Source organism: Eumetopias jubatus, unplaced genomic scaffold, assembly GCF_037043125.1.
Source record: "Eumetopias jubatus isolate StellerSeaLion01/CBP00866 unplaced genomic scaffold, mEumJub1_p1.0 scaffold_1, whole genome shotgun sequence".
Taxonomy (NCBI): Eukaryota; Metazoa; Chordata; class Mammalia; order Carnivora; family Otariidae; genus Eumetopias; species Eumetopias jubatus.
Window position 1 is genome coordinate 209,512,989 of NW_028274807.1, and position 19,973 is coordinate 209,532,961.

The window sequence follows — 19,973 nt, forward strand, 5'->3', positions numbered from 1 at the left end:
GGCACTCAACACAGGTGAGAAAGAAGGTGCTAAACTCTCCAGATCACCTTCCCTGTACACATGCAAAATGCAATCCGCTACAAATGACATCGGGTAAACCAGATCCTGTGAACTCCACATGCCAGAATAGGATGCAGCTCCCTCACCTGTTCCACTGGTAAAGTCCCTTTTGAGTGGCAGAGTCCTGCCCTAGTTGCTGGGTCTGGGAGTGGGCTGCTGAGGAAACAAGTTCTGGCCCCGGACCCAGTACACTCGGGGGAACCCTTGGGCCAGCAGCCACAGGGGCCTGCTCAGGTCTACACGGGAAGTGCTTGCCTGAAAGGCGAGCGAAGCAGGCAGCGTTTGCCTCTTGGAAACTCTTTGATCGGCAATAAGGGATTGCCGTTTAGTGATCTCTCCATTATCGTTCTTTTGTAATAACAGGCAAAAGATCCACACCAGCACCAGGCTGCCTAGCAAGGGCTTACACTCAGCACCGTCTTAGCTGTAAAAGCCTCTGAGCTTTGAGAGGGGAAAAACCCTCTCAGAAGCCCCATGATTCCCTAGAAAAAGTCTCCCGGCCCTAGAGCTCTACACATAACCAAGCAAAAGCACAGGAAATAGAGCTGCAAGTAATGCAGAGAGGAGGCGGGGTGGGGGCTCTCCGCTGGCAGAGGCAAGGGCTGTCTTGGGGAGAGGCACAGAAGCTCTGCTTACTCTCTCCCTGACATCCCTCCCCGCCCCCCGGCAGGGCTTCTCGGCCTCACCACCTAGTGATGTTTGGAGCCAGATGATTCCTTGTTGAGGGACTATCCCGTGCACAGGCCCCGACTCGCTAGATGCCAACAGCATCCTCCCTCGGTTGTAAGAACCAAGTGTCTATAGACATTGCCAAATGTTCCCTGGAGGCCGCAGTCACCCCTGGTTAAAACCACTGTTCTAGGGTGACCAACCATCCTGGTGTGCGAGGGACAGAGGGATTTCCTGGGACAAGGGACTTTCAGTGCTGAAACCAAAAAACTACTGGTCATACTGTGACAAGATGGTCACCCACCCTTCCTTCCTCCCAACTAACCTCAATCCCGCTACCTGCCAACAAACAGATTTCTTCCTCGGGAATGTGAAGAGTAGCTCTTCACCACCCAATAGGAAACTACGTCTCATACACCGAAATAGATGACATCCCACCCCAGAGCTTCTTCTGGGGCCAAAATATTATCCCTGTCTCCTGTGTCTTCCCAGGCGCCATCTCCCAGTGCCATGACTTCCAAAAGGCTCTCTGAGACACGCTCCAAATTACTCACATACTTCTTATATTACTAAGGCCAAAATTGGCCTAAAACCTCTGGTAGGGAAGCAGTCCCGCCCTGGGGAGGACATGACTGGGGTGCAGAGTTCTGGTTTGCCCATCTTCAGCTACCCTTCAGCTAGTGGCCCCAGAGCCATGAAGAGGTCACCTGGGAGAGGGAAGAATGGAGAGAGACCATGGGCTCCCCCGTTCTCCCTAACAGGCAGCTGAGTCTCGCCCAACCTGCTACACACAAGGAGAGGCCCTGAGACTCTCTAAAGAAGAGATGAAAGAAAATGGTGTTTTCTGCCCTGGCACTGGTTGAACACCTAAGGGTAGAGAGCCTGTCTCACCCCTGCAGCCCTCCAGCCAGGGGACCCCACCCTGCTCAGCCCCAAGCACAGTACCCCCGCCCAGCTTTCTAACCATTTGCCTCCTCCCTTTAAAGGCCTCTCTTTGCTTGGTCCCCCAGGGAGCGTTCCTATTACTATGGAAACAGTGATGTCATGTGGTCGGGTGGGGCTGCAGGTCCCTCCCACCACCTCCTAACTAGGTACCATGTCTGCCTACGTCACCACTCAGAAATTTATAGCCCAGTGCCGGGTATTTATAAGGTGGCTCTGGTGTGACCACAGATTCAATGCAGGGCTGGCAGCTATTTATAGCCAGAGAATATACACTTATTACACACACACACACACACACACACACACACACACACCCTGTATTCTGGGCCGCGTGTTATATAACTGCCATTATGCAATAACACCCATTATATAATAATTATGCGCTAATGGGGATATAATCTGCAGGCATAATAAGGACACACTCCTCAAAGGCTGCACTCAGTCAGCCTCCTGCAGGCCGCCTCCAGGGATCTCCTGATATCTCTGCACACTCCGCCCACTCCAGAAGAGTCACCAGGTGTCACCCTACTCCCGGCTGTCATCTGCAGCTTCCCCTAGACCAGCTGACCCAGCCGCAAAGCTCTCTCCAGATTCCTTCTCCCAGTCCTGTCCCTGCCCCTGGCCTGGAGAGAACACTCTTCTCTCTGCCATATCTTTAAGCCCAACACAAAGAATTATGATGGGATAAATCCCGGAAGGCTGAGGCACACTTCACCCCTCATTTTTTTTAAAGACTTTATTTATTTATTTGAGAGAGAGCGAGAGAGAGCACAAGCCGGCCGGGGGGGGGGGGGGGGGAGGAGCAGAGGAAGAAGTAGACTCACGGAGCAGGGAGCCTGACCCGGGACTCAGTCCCTAGTCTCCAGGATCATGACCTGAGCGGAAGGCAGATGCTTAACCAACTGAGCCACCCAGGCGCCCCCATCCCACATTTTAAGGAAGGAAAAAAGCAGCAGCCGCCACCAACCCTGGAAGGAGCCCGTAGGGTCTAGAAAAGCCTCTAGGATGCCAGGCTAGTTGACGAAGAGTCTACCCCACGCAGAGGCTCACTCTGGCCCTCCAGGAAAGAGCTGGGAAGCTGGCTCCAGAGAGGAGAGGCTGGGGCCAAGCAGGCCACTTCTCAGCGGCCCCTCCTTCCCTCATGCCCCAGCCACACCCCCACTCCCATGGTGGCTGCGCCTTTGGCGAGGGGGCGGGGGGGGGGGGGGGGCTCAGCATGGGCGGGGCCCAGGCCCTGACTGCCACCATCCGGGTTACAGAGCCAGGGGAAATGCCCCTCGACAGGATCTTGGCTGCTCAGACACTAACGCACATTCTGCTGGTCACCCAGCCCCCAAGAAGGACAAGCAAAAACTGTCACCTCGGCGAGAGGACAAGGACGTCGGCTCCACACACGGGGTGACGGGGTACATGGGTGGAATGGGCAGGGAATGGGAAAAGTCAAGACCACAGTGGCACTCCCTGGACCCGATTCAATTAGCCCAAACATACCATCTGCTCTTAAAATAGGTATCTCCATATTTAAGTTATTTGATCTACAAATCGATGAAAAAAATTAGAAGAACCTACACAGATCAGGGAAGTGAGTTTCTCTCTGGCACAGGAGGGTTGTCTGGAGAGGTTGTCTGTCTCTTTCATTTCTCTATTGTTTGAATTTTTTAGAAAGTGTGTTTTACTACTGTAATAAAAAAAAATCGAATACATCATTTAAAAAGAGTAGTGCTGAGGCTCAGGTGACACTTCCGGTCTCTGCATCCCACCATGCAGAAACAAACGTCTGCTGCTCTTCGGGGTCTGGGATGGCCCTGACGGCGCCACTAGCTTGTTACATAGGCCTGGGTCCGCTGAATCGCAGATCCCCTGCTCTAGTCCCCAGATGAGCAGCCCCAGCACACAGAGAGACCCCGATGCAAGATATTAGGAGGGACATTTGGGAGGAGACTCTTAGATGGACTCCTGATTCTCATGAGGGAGAGGAGCCCCCAGATTGCTTCAGCCCAGGCTCCTGCTGCCCAGAAGGGGAAAATGACATAGGACATGCAGGGGAACAGCCGGGGCTCAGAGGTTCTGTTGCCACACGACTGAGAGGAGAGGCAAGAAGTAAATGCGGGCAATGTTCTGTCTGAATCCCTCCGTTTCTTCCAGGCCAGAGGCTCTCAGCTGAGGCAATTCTCTCCCCATGGAAATGTCTGGAGATATTTTGGTTGTCACACCTGGGGTGGGGTGTTGCAACTGACATCTAGCAGGTAGAGGCCAGAGATGTCGTTAACCACCCCACAACACACAGGACAGTCTCCACAACACAGAATGGTCTGGTCCAAAAGCCAACACTGCCGTGGTTGGGAAACTGCTCTACAGGAGCTGTTGTCAGTGGTTAAGAGGTTATGTCCCTCTCTCACTAGCCACAGAAACAGGAAAATCTCTAGTATGGGCTAGCCTCTCCCTACAACCCCACCCCTCCACATGTTGGGAGAGTTTTTATGTACACAGACCCAAAGTTTTCAAACTTTAAGAAAGGGGTAAGGGCAAGAGTTTACGTGAGGGAGCATAAGAGACAATGTAGAGAAGATTACTGCAAAACTTCCAGCAATCATCTGGTTAATTAGGATAATTACATTCATTTTTATTTCAAACACTGATTCCAAGCAGACTCCCAGGAAAAGGGCGTGACAGAGCAAGGATCAGGCCGCCTGGCCCCAGGCCTGGACTTCCTCCCCACTCTACCTGCCCTTCCCCATACTCCAGGGAGGGGTGCCAAGAAGCCGAGCTGGCCACGGCAGGGTGAAGACATTCAGTGGACCTGACCCGACCTGTATCATGCTGCCTCTCAGGTCGGAGGCAGGGGGCCAGCTGGTGGGGAGGCCAGTGTCAAGGACAGGCCAGGTGCCCGATCACTGTCTCCACCCCACGTGCTCAGCAGCTGGGGGAGCCCTTGAGCTGAGCCACAGGCTAGGCTCCAGCTCCACCGTCTCAGCTCCTAGAGAGCAAGGGAGACCATGGGGACCCACACAGCTTTCTCCTCTGAGACTCCGCCAAGGCCAGCAATCCCCATGAAGTTCAAGGAGCAGCAAGGCCCACAGGTGGAAGTGCTCAGTGACCTGGATCCTGGGGTCCTTCTGCCAGAAACTCATCTTGTGACCTGAGTGCCTTGACATCTCTGTACTTGGGTTCCCGTCTCTGTACGGGCCCGGGGATAATAATACCTGCCCTGCTATATCACTCAACCATTGTGAGGAGGGAATCAGCTTCTGGCGGCTGAAAAGGCTCAGCCAGCTGACAAAAACCAGGTAATTCCTCACTGTCTTTCAAGACGTGGTTCAAACAGGTCATCTTCTAGGAAGACTCCCAGGCCCCCCGGGTCTGATCACTGATCCCCCCCACCGCACACAGAGACCACTGTGTGTCACCTCAGCACAAACACGTTCAGCCAGGAGCACAGATTTAAAACCAGAATCGGTGTGAGAATTTGGGTGGTTAACACATAGACAGGACTCAGCATGGTGCCTTAGCCATAAACTAGACCTTTGATGGAAAAAACGGAATTAAGGCAGGGGAGGGAGAGCAGGGGTGTGCCCCTTCCTCCACTGGACAGGGAACAAGAAGTTGTTGGGATCCTGAACAAATGGGTGCCCCTTAAGTTATTGGATGTCCCCCAAATAACAGTGAACAATGGCCCTGACCTGGGGCAGTAGCATGCCAGGTCATCATTAAGACATCAAAAGTGAGGACAAGAGCCAGAATATCCCCTCACACACACACACACACACACACACACACACACACACACACACCAACAGATAGGCCACAGTGGCTGGGGGGGGCAAGTCACTTGGGAGACAAGCCCACAAAGAGCAACACCAAAATATTTTTTAATCCCCAAAGGGCCAGAAAATCAGTTAGTAGATACCCATACGGACAAAGTAAAAAACACAGGCACCCAGGGGGTAAGGCCCAGTGCAGCCAAATCTCCCTGCTGCAGCCCCTCTGCCTGCTGGGACCCTCTTCTAATGCCAGCAACCCCTCGGCTCAAACATGCTTAAAATGGCGACAGCGGCCTGTGGGGCCGGCGTTTGTCGTGCTGTTTTCCACGGTGCCCTTGGTGCCAAGAAAAACCTATCATCAGAAATGCCATCAGCTATATTTATCTATCTCTCAGCCCCCCAGCCTCCTCCTCCCGTCTGCCAACCAGGCCCTGCGGAGCCCCCTCACCCAGTGGGCATACTTCCCTGTTGCTGACGCCCGTGACCACCTGCCCAAGCCTCACTCTCCAGCACTCCCTTCCTGAAACAACCGATGGGCTGCACCTCTTCTTACTGCATGCTGGGATGCACCCACATGTGCTTAAAGTATGCACCCCGACAGGCACGACTCTGGGTGCCTCTAGTCCCAAACCGCTGGCGAGGGCAGCCCTCTGTCTCATTTCAGCCTCAGCTCCCTGTCCTCAAAGTCCTCCAGGAGCCATGGGCCGTGACCTCTGGGAGGGGCACCCATGGCTGCAGCGCCTCACAAACCAGCCATCACGGAGAGACAAGAGGTATGGGGTGGGGTTTGGAGGCTGGTGGCGGGGGGGGGGGGGCAGTGAGAGAGCAAGCCTGGGAGGACGGGGGCTTGTCCCAGGCCTGTAGGAAACAGGACGCCAGGCTGCTGGGTAGATTTGTCACCCCTCCATTTCATTCCCTGACGGAGAGTGGGGAGCCCCAGCCTGTATTTGAAGACACTTAGAATTTCTGAGGAATGTGCGTGCTAGAAGGATCCCCACTCCCTTCTCATCCAAGAGGGAATCTGCGACACTAAAGGGAAAATGGCAAAGTCAAGGTTCAGGACTACGCAAATCGTACAGCTGTGCCAAGGCCTCTACTAGGATGTCCGCGGCTAACATGGGAATGTCCTTTAGTGCCAGGCACGTCAGACCTTTCCCTACCCAAGCAGTGGGCTCTAACCTAACCCTTCCCACCCTGGGGCCTAGCACGGGATGTTTGAAGGTGAACCAACGACCATATCCTAACCCCCACCCTTCCCCCTCTTGCTTGGTGGGGGCAGCCCCCACATCCCCCGTCAGCCCTCTCCCCAGAAGACCACCCATCATCGCCTTCCAAGCCCCCAACTCAGGAAGGAGTTCCAGGGAACCGACCCCTCTGAGAATGAAGCAACCCAAATAAAAATTTTAAAACCCAGAAGCTCTTTCTCTCCAGCCCCCTCCCCCTCCACTGGCAAATGAAAACAAACAAGAAATCAAAGAGGCCTTTTGTGCGAGCACCGCCGCTGACACGGCTCGGGCCTTTGAAAGGACTTCTGAATCGGACACTGAAGGATAAACTAACTGAAGCGTGGCAGCTCCTGAGACAGGGGAGGGGGTGGGACCGACGGGGCAAAGAGAGAAAGGAGTGGGGAGAGAGCCACCCTCTTCCTTGGGCAGAAGAGGGGATGCTCAGCTGGGCCCTCTCCGCACAGCTGCCACAGGACACCAGAACAGAGGGGGACCGTGGCGCGGCCCTCCGCCCCTCTGGCCCACCCTTCCCCGGAGTCCCCAGGTCTGTGCAACACTAGAAAGTGGCAGAGATGGGCCCTGCCTCCCTCTCCACGGCCCCTGGTGAAGCCTGAGCGGGTCTTCCCTCCCCTCCAGCATGGATCACTGCACATTCACGCCTACAGGACAGCGCTTCTAGAAGTCATCATGAGGCCCTCACCCAAACCCTGCCAGCTGCATGCAGGAGTCTCTCATTCTTCGAAGGGCCTCGCTCACAGTAGGTTCACCAAGTGCGTATTTCATGAATAAAGGAAATTCGACCACCCTGTGGCAGTGCCAAAAAGTAAACAGAATCCTCAGGAAGTCCTTTTGCGTGTCCCTCCTGCTGCAGAGTGGGCCTGTTTCCTCTGGGTGGGTGGTGGAGCACAGCTGGTCACCGTGCTCAGGCGTCCAGGTCCCCTCCGGCTTATTCACAGCCCGCGCTCTGCTGGTTCAAGCTCAGACAAGGGTTGAGTCTTTTTTTCCCTTGAGCTACAGCTTTCAACTCAGCCAGCAGAGTGGGCACTCCACCAAGACCCCTGTGCATCGCGGCCAGTGCGGACCCCTGGCCGGTTGGGCAGATAGGCTATGGACAAAGGGAACAGGAGCAGATGGTCAAGGGAGTCCTAGAATGAGGCCAAGCCAAAGGGCTGGGTCTGGGCATTTCTGATTTCCTCTTTGGGGTCACATCCCCTCTTGAGGCTAGCCTGAGCCCCCATCACCCTTCCATCCCACCAAGCAAGGCATTCCCTGTCACATTAACAGAGCACAGGTGGCCTGGGTCGGCTTTACAGGTGTGCAACCTGGACAGTCACACACGCCCCATGCTTGGTTTTAATGTTCTCACTGTTGTCACACTGCAGTCCCTAATCATTTTGCACCAGGAGCCCCGCACCTTCATTTTGCACCGGGCCCCACAAATTACGGAGCTGGAAGGCCCTGCAAATCCTGTGGCTACCATGGGATCTGATCGAGCCTCGAGTTTCTGTGTTCCGTACCAAATGCTCCAGTTTAAGAGGGCCTCCAGGGAGTGGTGACCAAAGTGGCAAGGGCTCGAGGAGCTGTGTCCGGTGCGGGAGGCGGGAGGGACCGGCAATGTTTGGCCTGGAGAAAGGACAGCTTCCTGGGGAGATGGGTGGAAAGGAACCACGACAGCGGGCTTCAGCATCTGAGAGGCTGCCATGTTACAGAAAACTTAGCTCTCACCTGCATCATCCCTTACCAGAAATGAGACTGGCAGGTGAAGGTGATAGGGAGGCAGCCTTGGGCGCACGACGTCCTAACAGCCGTGATTGCGGCAGCTGTGAGCCCCTGCCTGCCCACTCTGTGCCTGTACCTGTACGTGTTAGCGGCTTTCATCCCTTTAACCATTCTCGGGTTGGACGAACAGAAGAATTTTACAACCGAAGTTGATCTTTGCACAAAACCGACCTCTCCTCGAAGGATGTTCTAAAGGGCACGTTACGTTGGGTTAAAAGATGATCCGTAGATCTTGCTAATCATGTGAATCCGGTTCCTGGGCCCTGCGGTCTCCGCTAGCCCTAGCACCAGATGGTGTTGCCTCAAAGACGCAGACCAGTGGCATTTCTGGGCCTTGAAAAAGGAGGCCGTGGGTGAGGTGGCACAGGGGCCATGCTAGGGGTTAGTCCCCCAAGAGCGCGGCTGGTGCTCCTCCGGCCCCTCCCATGCACTGGCACCAGAGCCACCAGATGGACCGAGCGTCCAGTGAAGACTTCAGGGCATCGCTGGCATCGGCTGCATCTTGGCAGGGCTAACATGGCCGAACGATGCCCTCTACCACCAGGGAGGGACCCAGATGAGGAGTCCTCCCTCGGACCTGAAAACCAGTGCTCACTGTAAAGCCCTGAGCTCTGAAGCAGAGAGCAAAAACCAGGGGACTCTTGTACCTGAGAAGGGTGACCGTGCACTTGAAAAAGTTCACTTAGACAATTCCTTAGGTGCTAATCCACTTCCTATGCTGGGTAAGGTCCAGCCGTCCCAGGACCTGGAAGTGAGGAGGGAGGCAGAATCTCCTTTCAGAACACTGCCCTGAACAACCCAAGGGAGCACAGGCTGCGGAGTCCAGACAGAGAAACCCTACGGGACAAATGACCCAGGTCCTTCAATAGCAACAACCCAAAAACTGCCGGAAAAGAAACCAAGATGGAGGAGGAGGAGGACCACGTAGAGGTTATGAGTCTTGAAAGACCTATCGACCCATTGCAGTGTGTGCACAATTTTTTTTTTTTTTTTTTTTTTTTTTTAGAGCTCTACGCCCAACATGGGGCTTGGACTCATGACCCTGAGATCAAGAGTCGCATGTTCTACCGACTGAGCCAGCCAGACACCCCTGCGTGCACCTGATTCCAATTCTGATCCTGACCTAGACAAACCAACAAAATTAGATGATTAGGGAAATGTAAACACTGACTAGCCCGACCAAACTAAAGAAACTAAAGAAATTATTTTTAGGTGTGACAGTGACATTGTGGTTATGTTCTTCACAACTCCTTATCTTTAGAGATGTGAGCAGATATATTTACAGATGAAAAACTACAATGCCTGGATTTTCTTCTAAACGACACAGCATGGGTGGGCAGTGGGGGTAATGGATGAGTCGAGACTGGCCATAAGCTGGCAAACTACTGGCACCAGTGAAGGGGGCTCCTTCTACATGTGAATTTCTCCATAATGAAAAAGCCGAGATAAAGGAAAGAACCACCACCCGAATATCTGGACTTCACGGGCCTTCACTGCCATTTCCATTCAGTAAAGCATTTTATTACTTTCAGATTTTCTTTTTAATTTTTAAGCAATCTCTCCACCCAACATGGGGCTCGAACTCACAACCCGAGATCAAGAGGCACATGCTCTACCAGCAGAGCCAGCCAGGCACCCAGATTTTTCTATTTCCTAGGGCCGAAGCCTAGGTTAGGGCAGGTCTGAAGATACCAGTTCACCTTCAGGGCTCCGTGGAAGGTTTGGAAAGAGTCTAGCAGCACTTCCAGACCAGCGCAGCCATCCTTCCCCACACAAGCAGAGGCCTCCTGGACCCGCGCTCCCAGCCTATCTTCAACCGCCTGCCATAGGGCAACCTCTTTGGATGGAAGGACATCACCAGGGATACACCTCTCCTCCCCATGACAGTGCTCTCTGACCCTGAGCTGCCTCAACGTTCCCTCCTAAATGGGACAGACACATGGCGAGACTCCTTCCCAGCAGGAAAGCTAACCCTCAGGGAGGCCGTAACACACTCTGGGCGGTCTTTTGGACGCCGCACACTGGGAGTGGAGCTCCAGACATCACACACACATGTCCTAGATTCCCTCTCCAGCCATGGCTCCTCTCGAAGCTTCATGTGGGGCAAAATAAGAGCACGCGAGGGCCACGGATGACGACGGCACTTGGAGGTAAAGCAGTGCCCCCACGCTTTGCACTGTGTCAAATTCACTTGTTGTCACACCCAGCACCACCAGCTCAGCCCACACTGGTCCTTCAGCCCAGTTTTAAGGGAAGAAAAAGACTTCTTTTAGAATCCACGGCAACTCTTGTCTGAGCCCTTGCCACCCTAGCCCCCACTCCCAGGTTCCAGGGCGGGGAAGGAACAAGTGGCAGCCTGCTGAGGACATCAGAGTGCACGGGCATGGAGAAGGCTGTGCTGTCACATTGATGCTGTTTGGGGAATTAGCCAGGAGAAGACATTTTCTAGCACACTGGGGTGGCTTGGGGGCAAAAGCCATGCCTGCTCCTTGCATTCTTGAGACCATCTACCCCAGGCGCACGGGTGGCCCGTGCTGCAATGACTCACCCCTGCTCCCGCAGTGAGGCACGTCTGAATTAAAGCAATTCCAGCAAGAAATCCTACCTTCGTTGAAACTATCTGGAGTCCAGGGAGCCGGAGCAGAGATGAATTATTTAAAAATGTCCTCAGTTGTCCACTCAGCTTTTGTCAAGGAAATGGACCTCAGCCGGGACAGAAATGGCTGCAGTCGCATTCGATGGGGCATGAATTCGCTCATATTCCTGGGCAAGTGATCTCACTATAGCTGGGGGGGTGGGCGGGGATGCCTCCCTTCTCCCGACACCTGCCTGGTCAGTCCAGGAGCCAGGAGGCTGGCCACAAACGGTCTCCATCACACACACTTCATCCTACCTCAGCCCCATGCTGGCAGCAGTCAAGAATTTGGCCTAAAATAAAAGAGGAAAGGGAAACAGCTCGGCTACAGGGATCTAGCTAAAGAGCAGGGTAGGAGGAAGCCAGAGAAAGATGAGTACTGATTTCCATCTCAGAGGCCCTAGTTCTGAAATCAGAAGGTACCGAATCCCCTTGCAGAAGATCTACCTGACAGACACAAACTCAAGGCTCCAAGCTCCCCACCGGCTACCTCAGCACCACCAGGCACACACCCTCCCCATTCTAACTTGCTGTGTAGACAGAGAATGAGAGGATAACTTTTCAAATTTTTCTTTAGTCTCATTTCCAGAAAGAAAAAGGACGAACAGAGGAGAGGACTGGCAGTTAGGCATTCTTCATGAGGGGTCCCGATAGTCACACAGGGCCAGGTGCAGGCCTAGAAAGATCCACGGAGGGAGCAATGGCTTCGGGGGCCAGGGCAAGGGGGGCAGAGGTTGTCCACTGCCTCCAACCAACCACCAAAGCCACCTCTCTGAATGAGAGAGAAGGTGACTGAGTAAGGAGCGAGGCCTCCAACAGCACCTTTTCCTCCCCAGAGTTGTCCAACATATAAACCCTCAGTGCTAATCCTAGTAAAGGTTACCTTCCTGAGGCAATGCTAAAAGCTCCCCAAAATTTCATCTCTGGATTAAGTCATACCACTCTTCCCAACTTCCCAAACAGGCAAGGGAGTGACCACAGCAGAAAAGTGAGTTGCTTTTCTTTTTTATGAATGAACAGGAAGGAAGACACACACACACACACACTTGCGGGAAAGAACATTCACCAGAGTTGAAGTTAAGCCACATTCTGTTACATTTGCATAAAGAGAGAAAGAAGGGAAACAAGGGGGAAAAAATACCGGAATGGTGGAAAGGAAAAAACACACACACACACACACACACACACACAGAGAGAAAGGTTTGGTAGCCCTCTCATTACAAGTTGGTTGGGCATAATGTAAACACACTTCTGCCTTGCTTAATCACAGAGTGCCGCCCGTTTAGGTTTCAAAGGCGGCAGTAAATTGGGCGTAGCTGAGTGGAGGCTAAAAATTAACCAGCCATCTCTGTTTCAATTTGTAAGAAAACAAAAGCGGAAAGAAATTATAAAAAGGGAAAGGGTGGGGGGGGGGGCAGTGAAAGGAACAGAGGAAGAGAACTGCACCACCCCGACCCAAAATGCTGGGTAAACTGGAAAAGCAAAGAGGAGAACTGGAACTACTTGGAACACAAAAGAAAAGGAAAATTTGCAGAGTTTTTGGATTGTTTGTTTCTCTCAGACCACCACAGCAACGACGCTCCTCCCTGCCATGCCTGTGCTGGGGAGAGCCTCTGTGCTTCCCAGCCCAGGGGTGGGGGCTGTGGGCAGCCATCCTGGGGTCTCCCCACTGGAGCCGCACACCGCGGAAGGGAGAGCGCGCGGAATCTCCTGCTCCTTTTCACTTTCTATGAAGTCAAACGACTTTCCTACTCTCTGGCAGCCAAATCCCAGCCACAACAGCTCCTGCCTGGGCATCTGGGCCCCAGAATCTGCCTGCCTCTGCCTTCTCTCCTCTTTTCTATTCATTCTGGCTCCTAACCGGGGGTTTTGCACGCCCCTCTCTCCACCGAACTGCTGCCCACCCCGCTTGTGCCAAATCCCGCGTTTCCCTAGGACTTGTGGGGAAGCCGCAGGAAAGTCAGCACCTGGCTCCCAATACTTCTTCTGACTCATTTTAAATCTGAGCAACGAGTGATTTTTGTATGTGTGTGGTAGCGTTCATCACCAACTCTCACCATTGTGGGTAATTCGGGGGCAGCGGAGCCCCAGTCCTAAGATGAGTCCTCCAAAGAGGGAGATGCACGACAATCCGGTAGGTACCGTGGCAAGGGAGCGAAGGAGGAAGAATGGAGAGGGTGGAGGGAAACAGAAGGGAACGGGGGACATCACACAGGCTGCAGCCGCCCCCCCGCCCCCCCGCAGGGCAGGCGTGCTAGTCAGGCCCATTGCATGGATCCTTTGGAAAAGAAGAGGAGCGATACACACAAAACAAATGGCGGCAAGTAAAATAAAATGGGGGGGGGTGGAGAGTGACCTACCTGGAGTGTGGACAAAGTAAGCCAGATAAAGATCCAGTTCTTTGATTGTGACTCCAATGTGATGTGGCTGGACGCAGAGGCCGGGGTTCGAGCACTGGGGCGACTTGTAGAGCCGCTCCCCATCAGTACTTTCCAGGGGGATCCCCTTAAACAAAATCACCATGACCAGGTCCAGCCGCCACACCTTGTCGGCCTGGCGCAGGCAGTCAATCCGCCGGATCTTGCCCTTCTGGTCGGGGTTGGAGAGCACGCAGCAGGGGGGCTTCTTGCCGGTGATGGTCAGCACAAAGTCCTCTCGGAACTCAGGCCGGATGTCTTTGCGCAGCTTGGCCAGCAGCCGGGATGCCCACTTCTGCTTGATCTCGGGCTTCTCGCCCAGCAGCTCGTCCTTCACCGCCCGCTCCTCGTCCTTCGACATCCGCTTCTCGTGCTTCTTGAAGTACTTGCGCTTCCGCGCCTGCAGGTTGAACCAGGTGTAGGAGAAGGCGCGGACGTGAGGCAGCAGCGCCTCGATGAACGGGTGGAACTCATCCTGCAGGCGGCAAGCCGGGAGCATGCGGGGCGAGGGAGGACGGGAGGAGGGGAAGCCGGGGTGAGGGGGAAAGAGAAAAGGAGAAAAGAAGCGTTAGAAGGGGGGCACAAGGAAAACCGCCGCCTCCGCCTCCTCCCCCCTCCCACGACAATTTTCTCTCGTGATTGTTCTACAGAAGTGTGGTCTGGAGCCGCCACCAGCCTCGCCAGCCGCTTGCTCCCATGTCAGCCTCAGCAGCCAGACAGAGGCACCCAGCGCCTGAGCACACACCTATTCTCTCTCTCTCTCTCTCCCTCACTCACTCACTCACACACACGCGCGCACAGACAACGTTGCCGTCCACACACACACGCTGCTGGTATCCCCGCCAGGCTCTGTCGCGCCCATGACATCTCCATGTTCTATCGCTGCCGCAAACTCCTGTCAGCTCGCCCCGGTGCGGGGTCCGGTCTGCACCGACTCCCGTGGACGCCCGGGCTAGGCGTGCGGGGGCCGCCTCGAGTCCCGACACCGGTCGGGTTTTGGCCACCCCCAAAAAGAGAACATGACATCCAGGAGCCAGCGAGGAACCGGATTTGGCATTCCCCTCCCCGAGCTGTTTTCATTCTTTCTCCTGCTCCAATTGGAACGTCCACCACAGCATTTTTTTTTAAATCAGATCTAAATCCTAAATATGTGATTTCAGCTTTGTTACCGACACCGATACTAATGTTAATCACAGTAATAAGGAACAAAACACTTCTTGTTAGCACAAATAAGGTGGTTGCCTCGGCCACATTAGGGTTAAAAGCTACGTGGGGCGTCCTGCAGCCCCTTCCCCACTGACCCCTTCACCCTCTTTCCCACTCAGTCAGGTGACAGAGGGCTGGGCTCCCGCTTTTTGTTTTTGTTTTCGGTTTTGGTTTTTTTTTTTTGCTTGTTTGCTTGTTTGAAGTTTAAATAATAATTGATTTCTGTTTACAAAAATAAAACTGGAAAAAATTAAATAATTACCATTGATCTGAAGCACCCGGCAAAGCCCAACGCCCGATTCTGAGCTTCTGGACTCAACAGAGTTGTGAGTTGGGGGCGGGTGGGGGGAGGGGGGAGGGGGAGGAGCAGGGGAGGAAGGTAAATGTTTTAAAGGGGGTTATTATTGGTGTTCTGGGGAATAGGGGCCGGGCTTGGGTGGATTCTCAAACCCTTCCCCCTCCTCCCCCCTCCACGCTCCATTGCACAGAAGGGGGAAATTAATATTTTTTTTGAAAAGGAGCAAAAAGAAAGAAAGGTCAGGGATAGCAAGCAGAGAGAGGGAGCGAGCCGGTTGCCACACACGCCAGGTAAACAAAAGCCAACAAAAAAATGTTCAATTTCGCCTCCTGTGCATCCTCTTTCAGTTTAAAAAGAGAGAGAGAGAGAGAAGGAAAATATGCAAAATTTAAAAAATCAAAACCTACCTCCCAATCACCACCCCCAACACACAGCACACCCCACCCCACCCCCCACCCCACCCCACCCCCCCGTGCAAAACAAAACAAAAACAAAAACCAGGAGGGGGAAAGCGGCAGCTGAAGAAAAAGGCTTTCGGCTTTGGCAGCGGCACAGGGGTGTAAACTTCGCGCTGCCTCCCTCCGCCTCTGAGCCTGATCGCAGGCAAAGGGGGAGCTCGCAGATTCCCGGGGAAGAAGACGAGTTCGGACCGGCTGCAGACCGTCGCTGGCAGACGCGTGCAAAAGAGAGAGAGGGAGTAAGGGAGGGAGGGAGGAAAGAAGAGAGAGAGGGAGAGAGCGAGGGAGGACGTGGATGGGATGGTGCTGTGTGTGTGTGTGTGTGTGTGTGTGTGTGTGAGAGAGAGAGAGAGAGAGAGAGAGAGCGCTGGTTGGGTTTTGGATTTTTTTTTTTTTTTTTTTTTTTTGCTTTTCTCTCTCAAACTCCCTCTCTCTCCCCTTTCATGCTCAATCCCCATCCATTTGCCTGTGCCAAAGCCAGTAAAAGGGGGGGGGGGAAGGAAGAGAGAGAGAGAGAGAAGGATCCACCTATTTGGCAATGAGACATCCTCGAGCAGCCAATGGCTGTGTCCAAGGGGAGGAGGGAACCGGGCGAGCCGGGAGGGTGGGGAGAGCCCCCGGCAGTTGGAGACCAAAAACAATTTGCCCAATCGACAAGTTCACGTCTAATGAACAAGCAAAGTCCAGCAGTTATGAATTTTTCATTCCAGGCTCCCACTCGGGTCCATTTGGCAGCAGCCAGCCAGCAAATTTGGAGGGGGGGGTGTAGAGCTGGGGGGACTAGGATTGAGGAAGACACAGATTTTTTTTTTAAGCCAGAAAAAGAAATAAATAAAGGCCTGGCTCGGGCGGGCGCCCCAGAAGGCCTTGGGGAGAGCAGCTGCGCCTTCTCTGTGTTTTGGTTTCAGTCTCTTTCTCTCAGGCCCTCACACTCTCTCTCTGGTTCTATTTCTTTTTTTATTTATGGAGCGCACAGGGGCGAGTGGAAGTTTTCCTCCCTGGCCATACACACGAGCCTGCGATGCTATGAATAGAAAGAGAAGAAAGAGAGCTCGGAAAGTGTCGATGCCAGCAGCACTTCCAGGGCAGGGACCTGGCGCCCAGGGTGCGGCCACCCCTTCCTCCCCAGGCCCGGCTGCCGCTGGCAGGAGCACTCCCAGACAAGGCGCACCCCCACCCCCAGGCCCCCAGCGAGCTCGACCGCCTCCCTCAGCCCACACCCAGCCACGCACGCTCCATTAGCGGTGACGAGGGATGCCAACGCAATGCAGCTCGGCTCGAGAAACTGCAACAGTTTATTAAAATAGCCTCCTGTCACAGCACTCCGCTGACAAGCACTACATGCAGCCACAAACACAACAGCCAATCCCAGGGAGAAGTGACAAAGGCAGGAAGATGGACACTACTTCCGAACAGTCACTGAGTCTTACGAGGCCTCCCCCCAACCCCCAGACACTTCATTCTTTGCTTTCTCCAGCTTTGCCCTCTCCACTTGATCTGTGTTTAAGTGTTTCTTGGTTGGAGGAGGGACAACACTCACCTACCCCCCAATTCAATTCAGACTAAAGGGCCCGAACCCCTACGGAGGAGCAAGGTGCAAGAGCATACAAAAAGAAACCGATATAAAAGGGAGAAATCAAAGACAGGAGACAACAAAACGGAAAGGAAAGGGCTCTAGCAGGAAAAGAGGGACAACTTTGGGGAAACCGAGTCATAGGGAAGCGGCCTCCCTCCCAGCCAGGTGGGAGGGTGAGCTCAGGAGAGGGAGGCCTGGGGTGAGTGCCATCCCCACGGGTTCTCTCTGCAAGAGGCTTACTGAGCAGCCTGCCTTAGGCCTTGGAGAAGCTGTAAGGAGGAGACAGTTATTAAAAGAAGGGCAGAGACCTCAAACAGACAGGGAGAGGCTGATCCCGCTCGGAACTGTCCCTACATCTGCCCTCTCCCCAGGCGAGGCTCAACCCTCAGCTGGCATGGGGGGGGGGAGGTCACTGCTCACTCGTGCCCCTTTCTTCCCCGTCTGAAACCCTGTGCTCAGTGGCCTTCATGCTGGCAGAAGAGTTCCCAGAAGAGTGCCTGGGGTGTGCCAGGACAAAACATGCAGTCCTGGGCTGGCGCTGAAGCCTGACAATGGGAAGGTGCCGGCCAGCACCTGGGACCCCAGCCCAGGTCCTGAATGGTCTGAAGTGAGCTCACAGCTGACCCCCAGGAGAAACAGAGGTGAGCAAGCAGGAGGCAGGTGTCATTGCAGACAGGCCTCTTAGAGTAGCGTTCAATAATTAACATCATGTTAATAACCAGCTTCAGTCCAATTAGCCAAAGATGTTAACTGAGTGACATAAGATACCAAACCCTGCCTCTCCACCTTGAGAGAAGCAATCTTACTTTCTAGAGTCAAGAGGAGATGGTAAAAACCAGAAGTGAGTTTATATTTGACACATGGGTGTTTTTCTGGCAGTTTGATTTATACTAAATATTAGACACCGAACAGAAAATGGCCAACATGGGCCTCCTGGAGAATTCTGGCATATTCCGTCTCACAGACCACAGTGCCGGGTGGAAGAGTTGCGCTAAACATGGGTTGATTCCGAAACCGGTTGGTGCAACCGGGTAGGTGGTGGGGAGATGGCGGGTGAGAAGATCCACGTGGAAGTCCAGGGAACGGGACAAGATCCGTGATTCACTGCAGGATGGAGGGAGGGGTCAAAGGTCGAGGGAGGGGCAGAGAGATTGGACATAGAAGTGGCCCGGGAGGGCCGGTGGAGTTTCTCAATAGAGCCTCAGGGATCCACACAGAGCCCAGTGCGCCCCCTCAATGCTCCCTTAACGGGAGGAGCAACAGGCCCTTCCCAGGAGAGTAACACGGAACAAGAACAATCGTCAATTGTCCTTCTCCTGCCAGTTGTTGTAACCTTGAAGGTGGGCAGAAATGGATTCCCAGGGAGCACTCTCCCCTCACCCTGTTCCCACAGGGGCCGCTGTCTGGGGTGTGTGGGGGAGTTTTCTGGAAAAGCGGCCTGAGGCCCGGGTATTCCTAAGGCTTGGAGAGGGAGGGAAGAAGGTCTCTCTCTTCTGTGGGCACACACAGAAAGGAATCACTCAGGTTCCATTAGAAACACTTGGTGGGGGCCGCCTGGGTGGCTCAGTCATTAAGCATCTGCCTTCGGCTCAGGTCATGATCCCAGGGTCCTGGGATCGAGCCCACATTGGGCTGCTCGGTGGCGGCTGGAGGAGGCCAGCTTCTCCCTCTCCCACTCCCCCTGCTTGTGTTCCCTCTCTCGCTGTGTCTCTGTCTGCCAAATAAATAAATAAAATCTTAAAAAAAAAAAAACCAAAAACAACACTTGGTGTGCCCCCACCGCTGTAGCCTCCTCCTCCTCCATGCCACTGGTGGTGGCTCTAGGCCCTGGACACGCCCCTCAGGAGCCCCAGACAAAAGGGGACTGTCCCCCTTTTGTTAAAGAGAGTGGAGGCTCTGTTGGAAGATTACCTGTCCCAGACCCAGCCTCCTTCCCTTCTCCCCTCCCGCCTGGGTTGAGGGCTCAGAGGCTCTGCACCCTGCACACGGACAAGAGGAAGACAAAAAAACCTTCAGACAATTCAAGGCTTCTCCAAGGGCTGTGTCACCCCCAAGTGCAAGGGTTCAGGGGATGGAGGAAGCAAGGGGAGAGGAAGGCCTCTGAGGAGAGGGGAGGGGGAAGAGAATGAGAGAAAAAAACAGGGAGAGGGAGAGGAAGGCAGTGATGCTGGTGAGAGCAGGGAGCAAAAAAGAAAACTAAAGACAGGGGGTGGAAAACAGGCAATTTGGGGGGAAAGGTATTTTCTTCACTTAAAAGAAAAATCGAGAAGCCAGAGAGAAGACTTTAAAAATTAACATGGGCTTTTTGGTTTGTGGAAAAGAATTTTTCTGCCTTTGCGAGAGAAAGGCCTCTCTTATTGTCAAGTATATAGAATTTGATTTTTTTTAAAGCAACAGTTTTCATTGAAACATTTCTGAAATACCCATGCCAGTTTCAGACATCACTAGGAATAATGTGCCTCCCAAAGAAAAAAAATGATCAGACCACAGAAAAAGAGGAAAAGAGAAAGAGAGAGAGAGAGAGAGAAGAAAGCCAAACCTGGAGAGAGAAAGCCAAGTTGGGCCCAAAACTGCAAAGACAGACAAAGATGGAGGGAGAGAAGACAGGGCCGAGGAAAAAAAAAGAAAAGAAAAGAAAAGAAAAAACAAACAAGGAACGTGGACAAAAGACAAAGGCTCTGGGTCAGGGGCAAAAAAGAAAAACTAGCTAAGGAAAATGACTGCTTCTATCACCAGAAAGTAAAATGTGTGGTTTTTCCAAAACTCCACAAAACAAATGAAGCCCTGTGGATTATTCAAGGGAAAATCGGAAAATTCATACAGAACCTTACTCAGTATTCAAAAGTCTTCAAGGAAACAAAATAATTTTCCCAGCCTGAGACAGGTTTCGAAAGCGACCCATACCTGCCAAGAGTGAAACATTTAGAAGCATAAGAAGTTATA

General features: G+C 53.4%; 1 protein-coding gene across 6 annotated transcripts in view; it reads right to left on the minus strand.

Moving 5' to 3' along the window:
* NFIX (nuclear factor I X) overlaps positions 1-19,973 on the minus strand; it is a 93,705-nt gene that overhangs the window by 51,880 nt on the left and 21,852 nt on the right. For all 6 annotated transcript variants that reach the window (XM_028088930.2, XM_028088928.2, XM_028088929.2 and 3 more), the window contains exon 2: positions 13,436-13,967. In XM_028088930.2, coding sequence (XP_027944731.1) covers positions 13,436-13,967 — 532 coding nt within the window. The remainder of the gene's footprint in view (positions 1-13,435; positions 13,968-19,973) is intronic.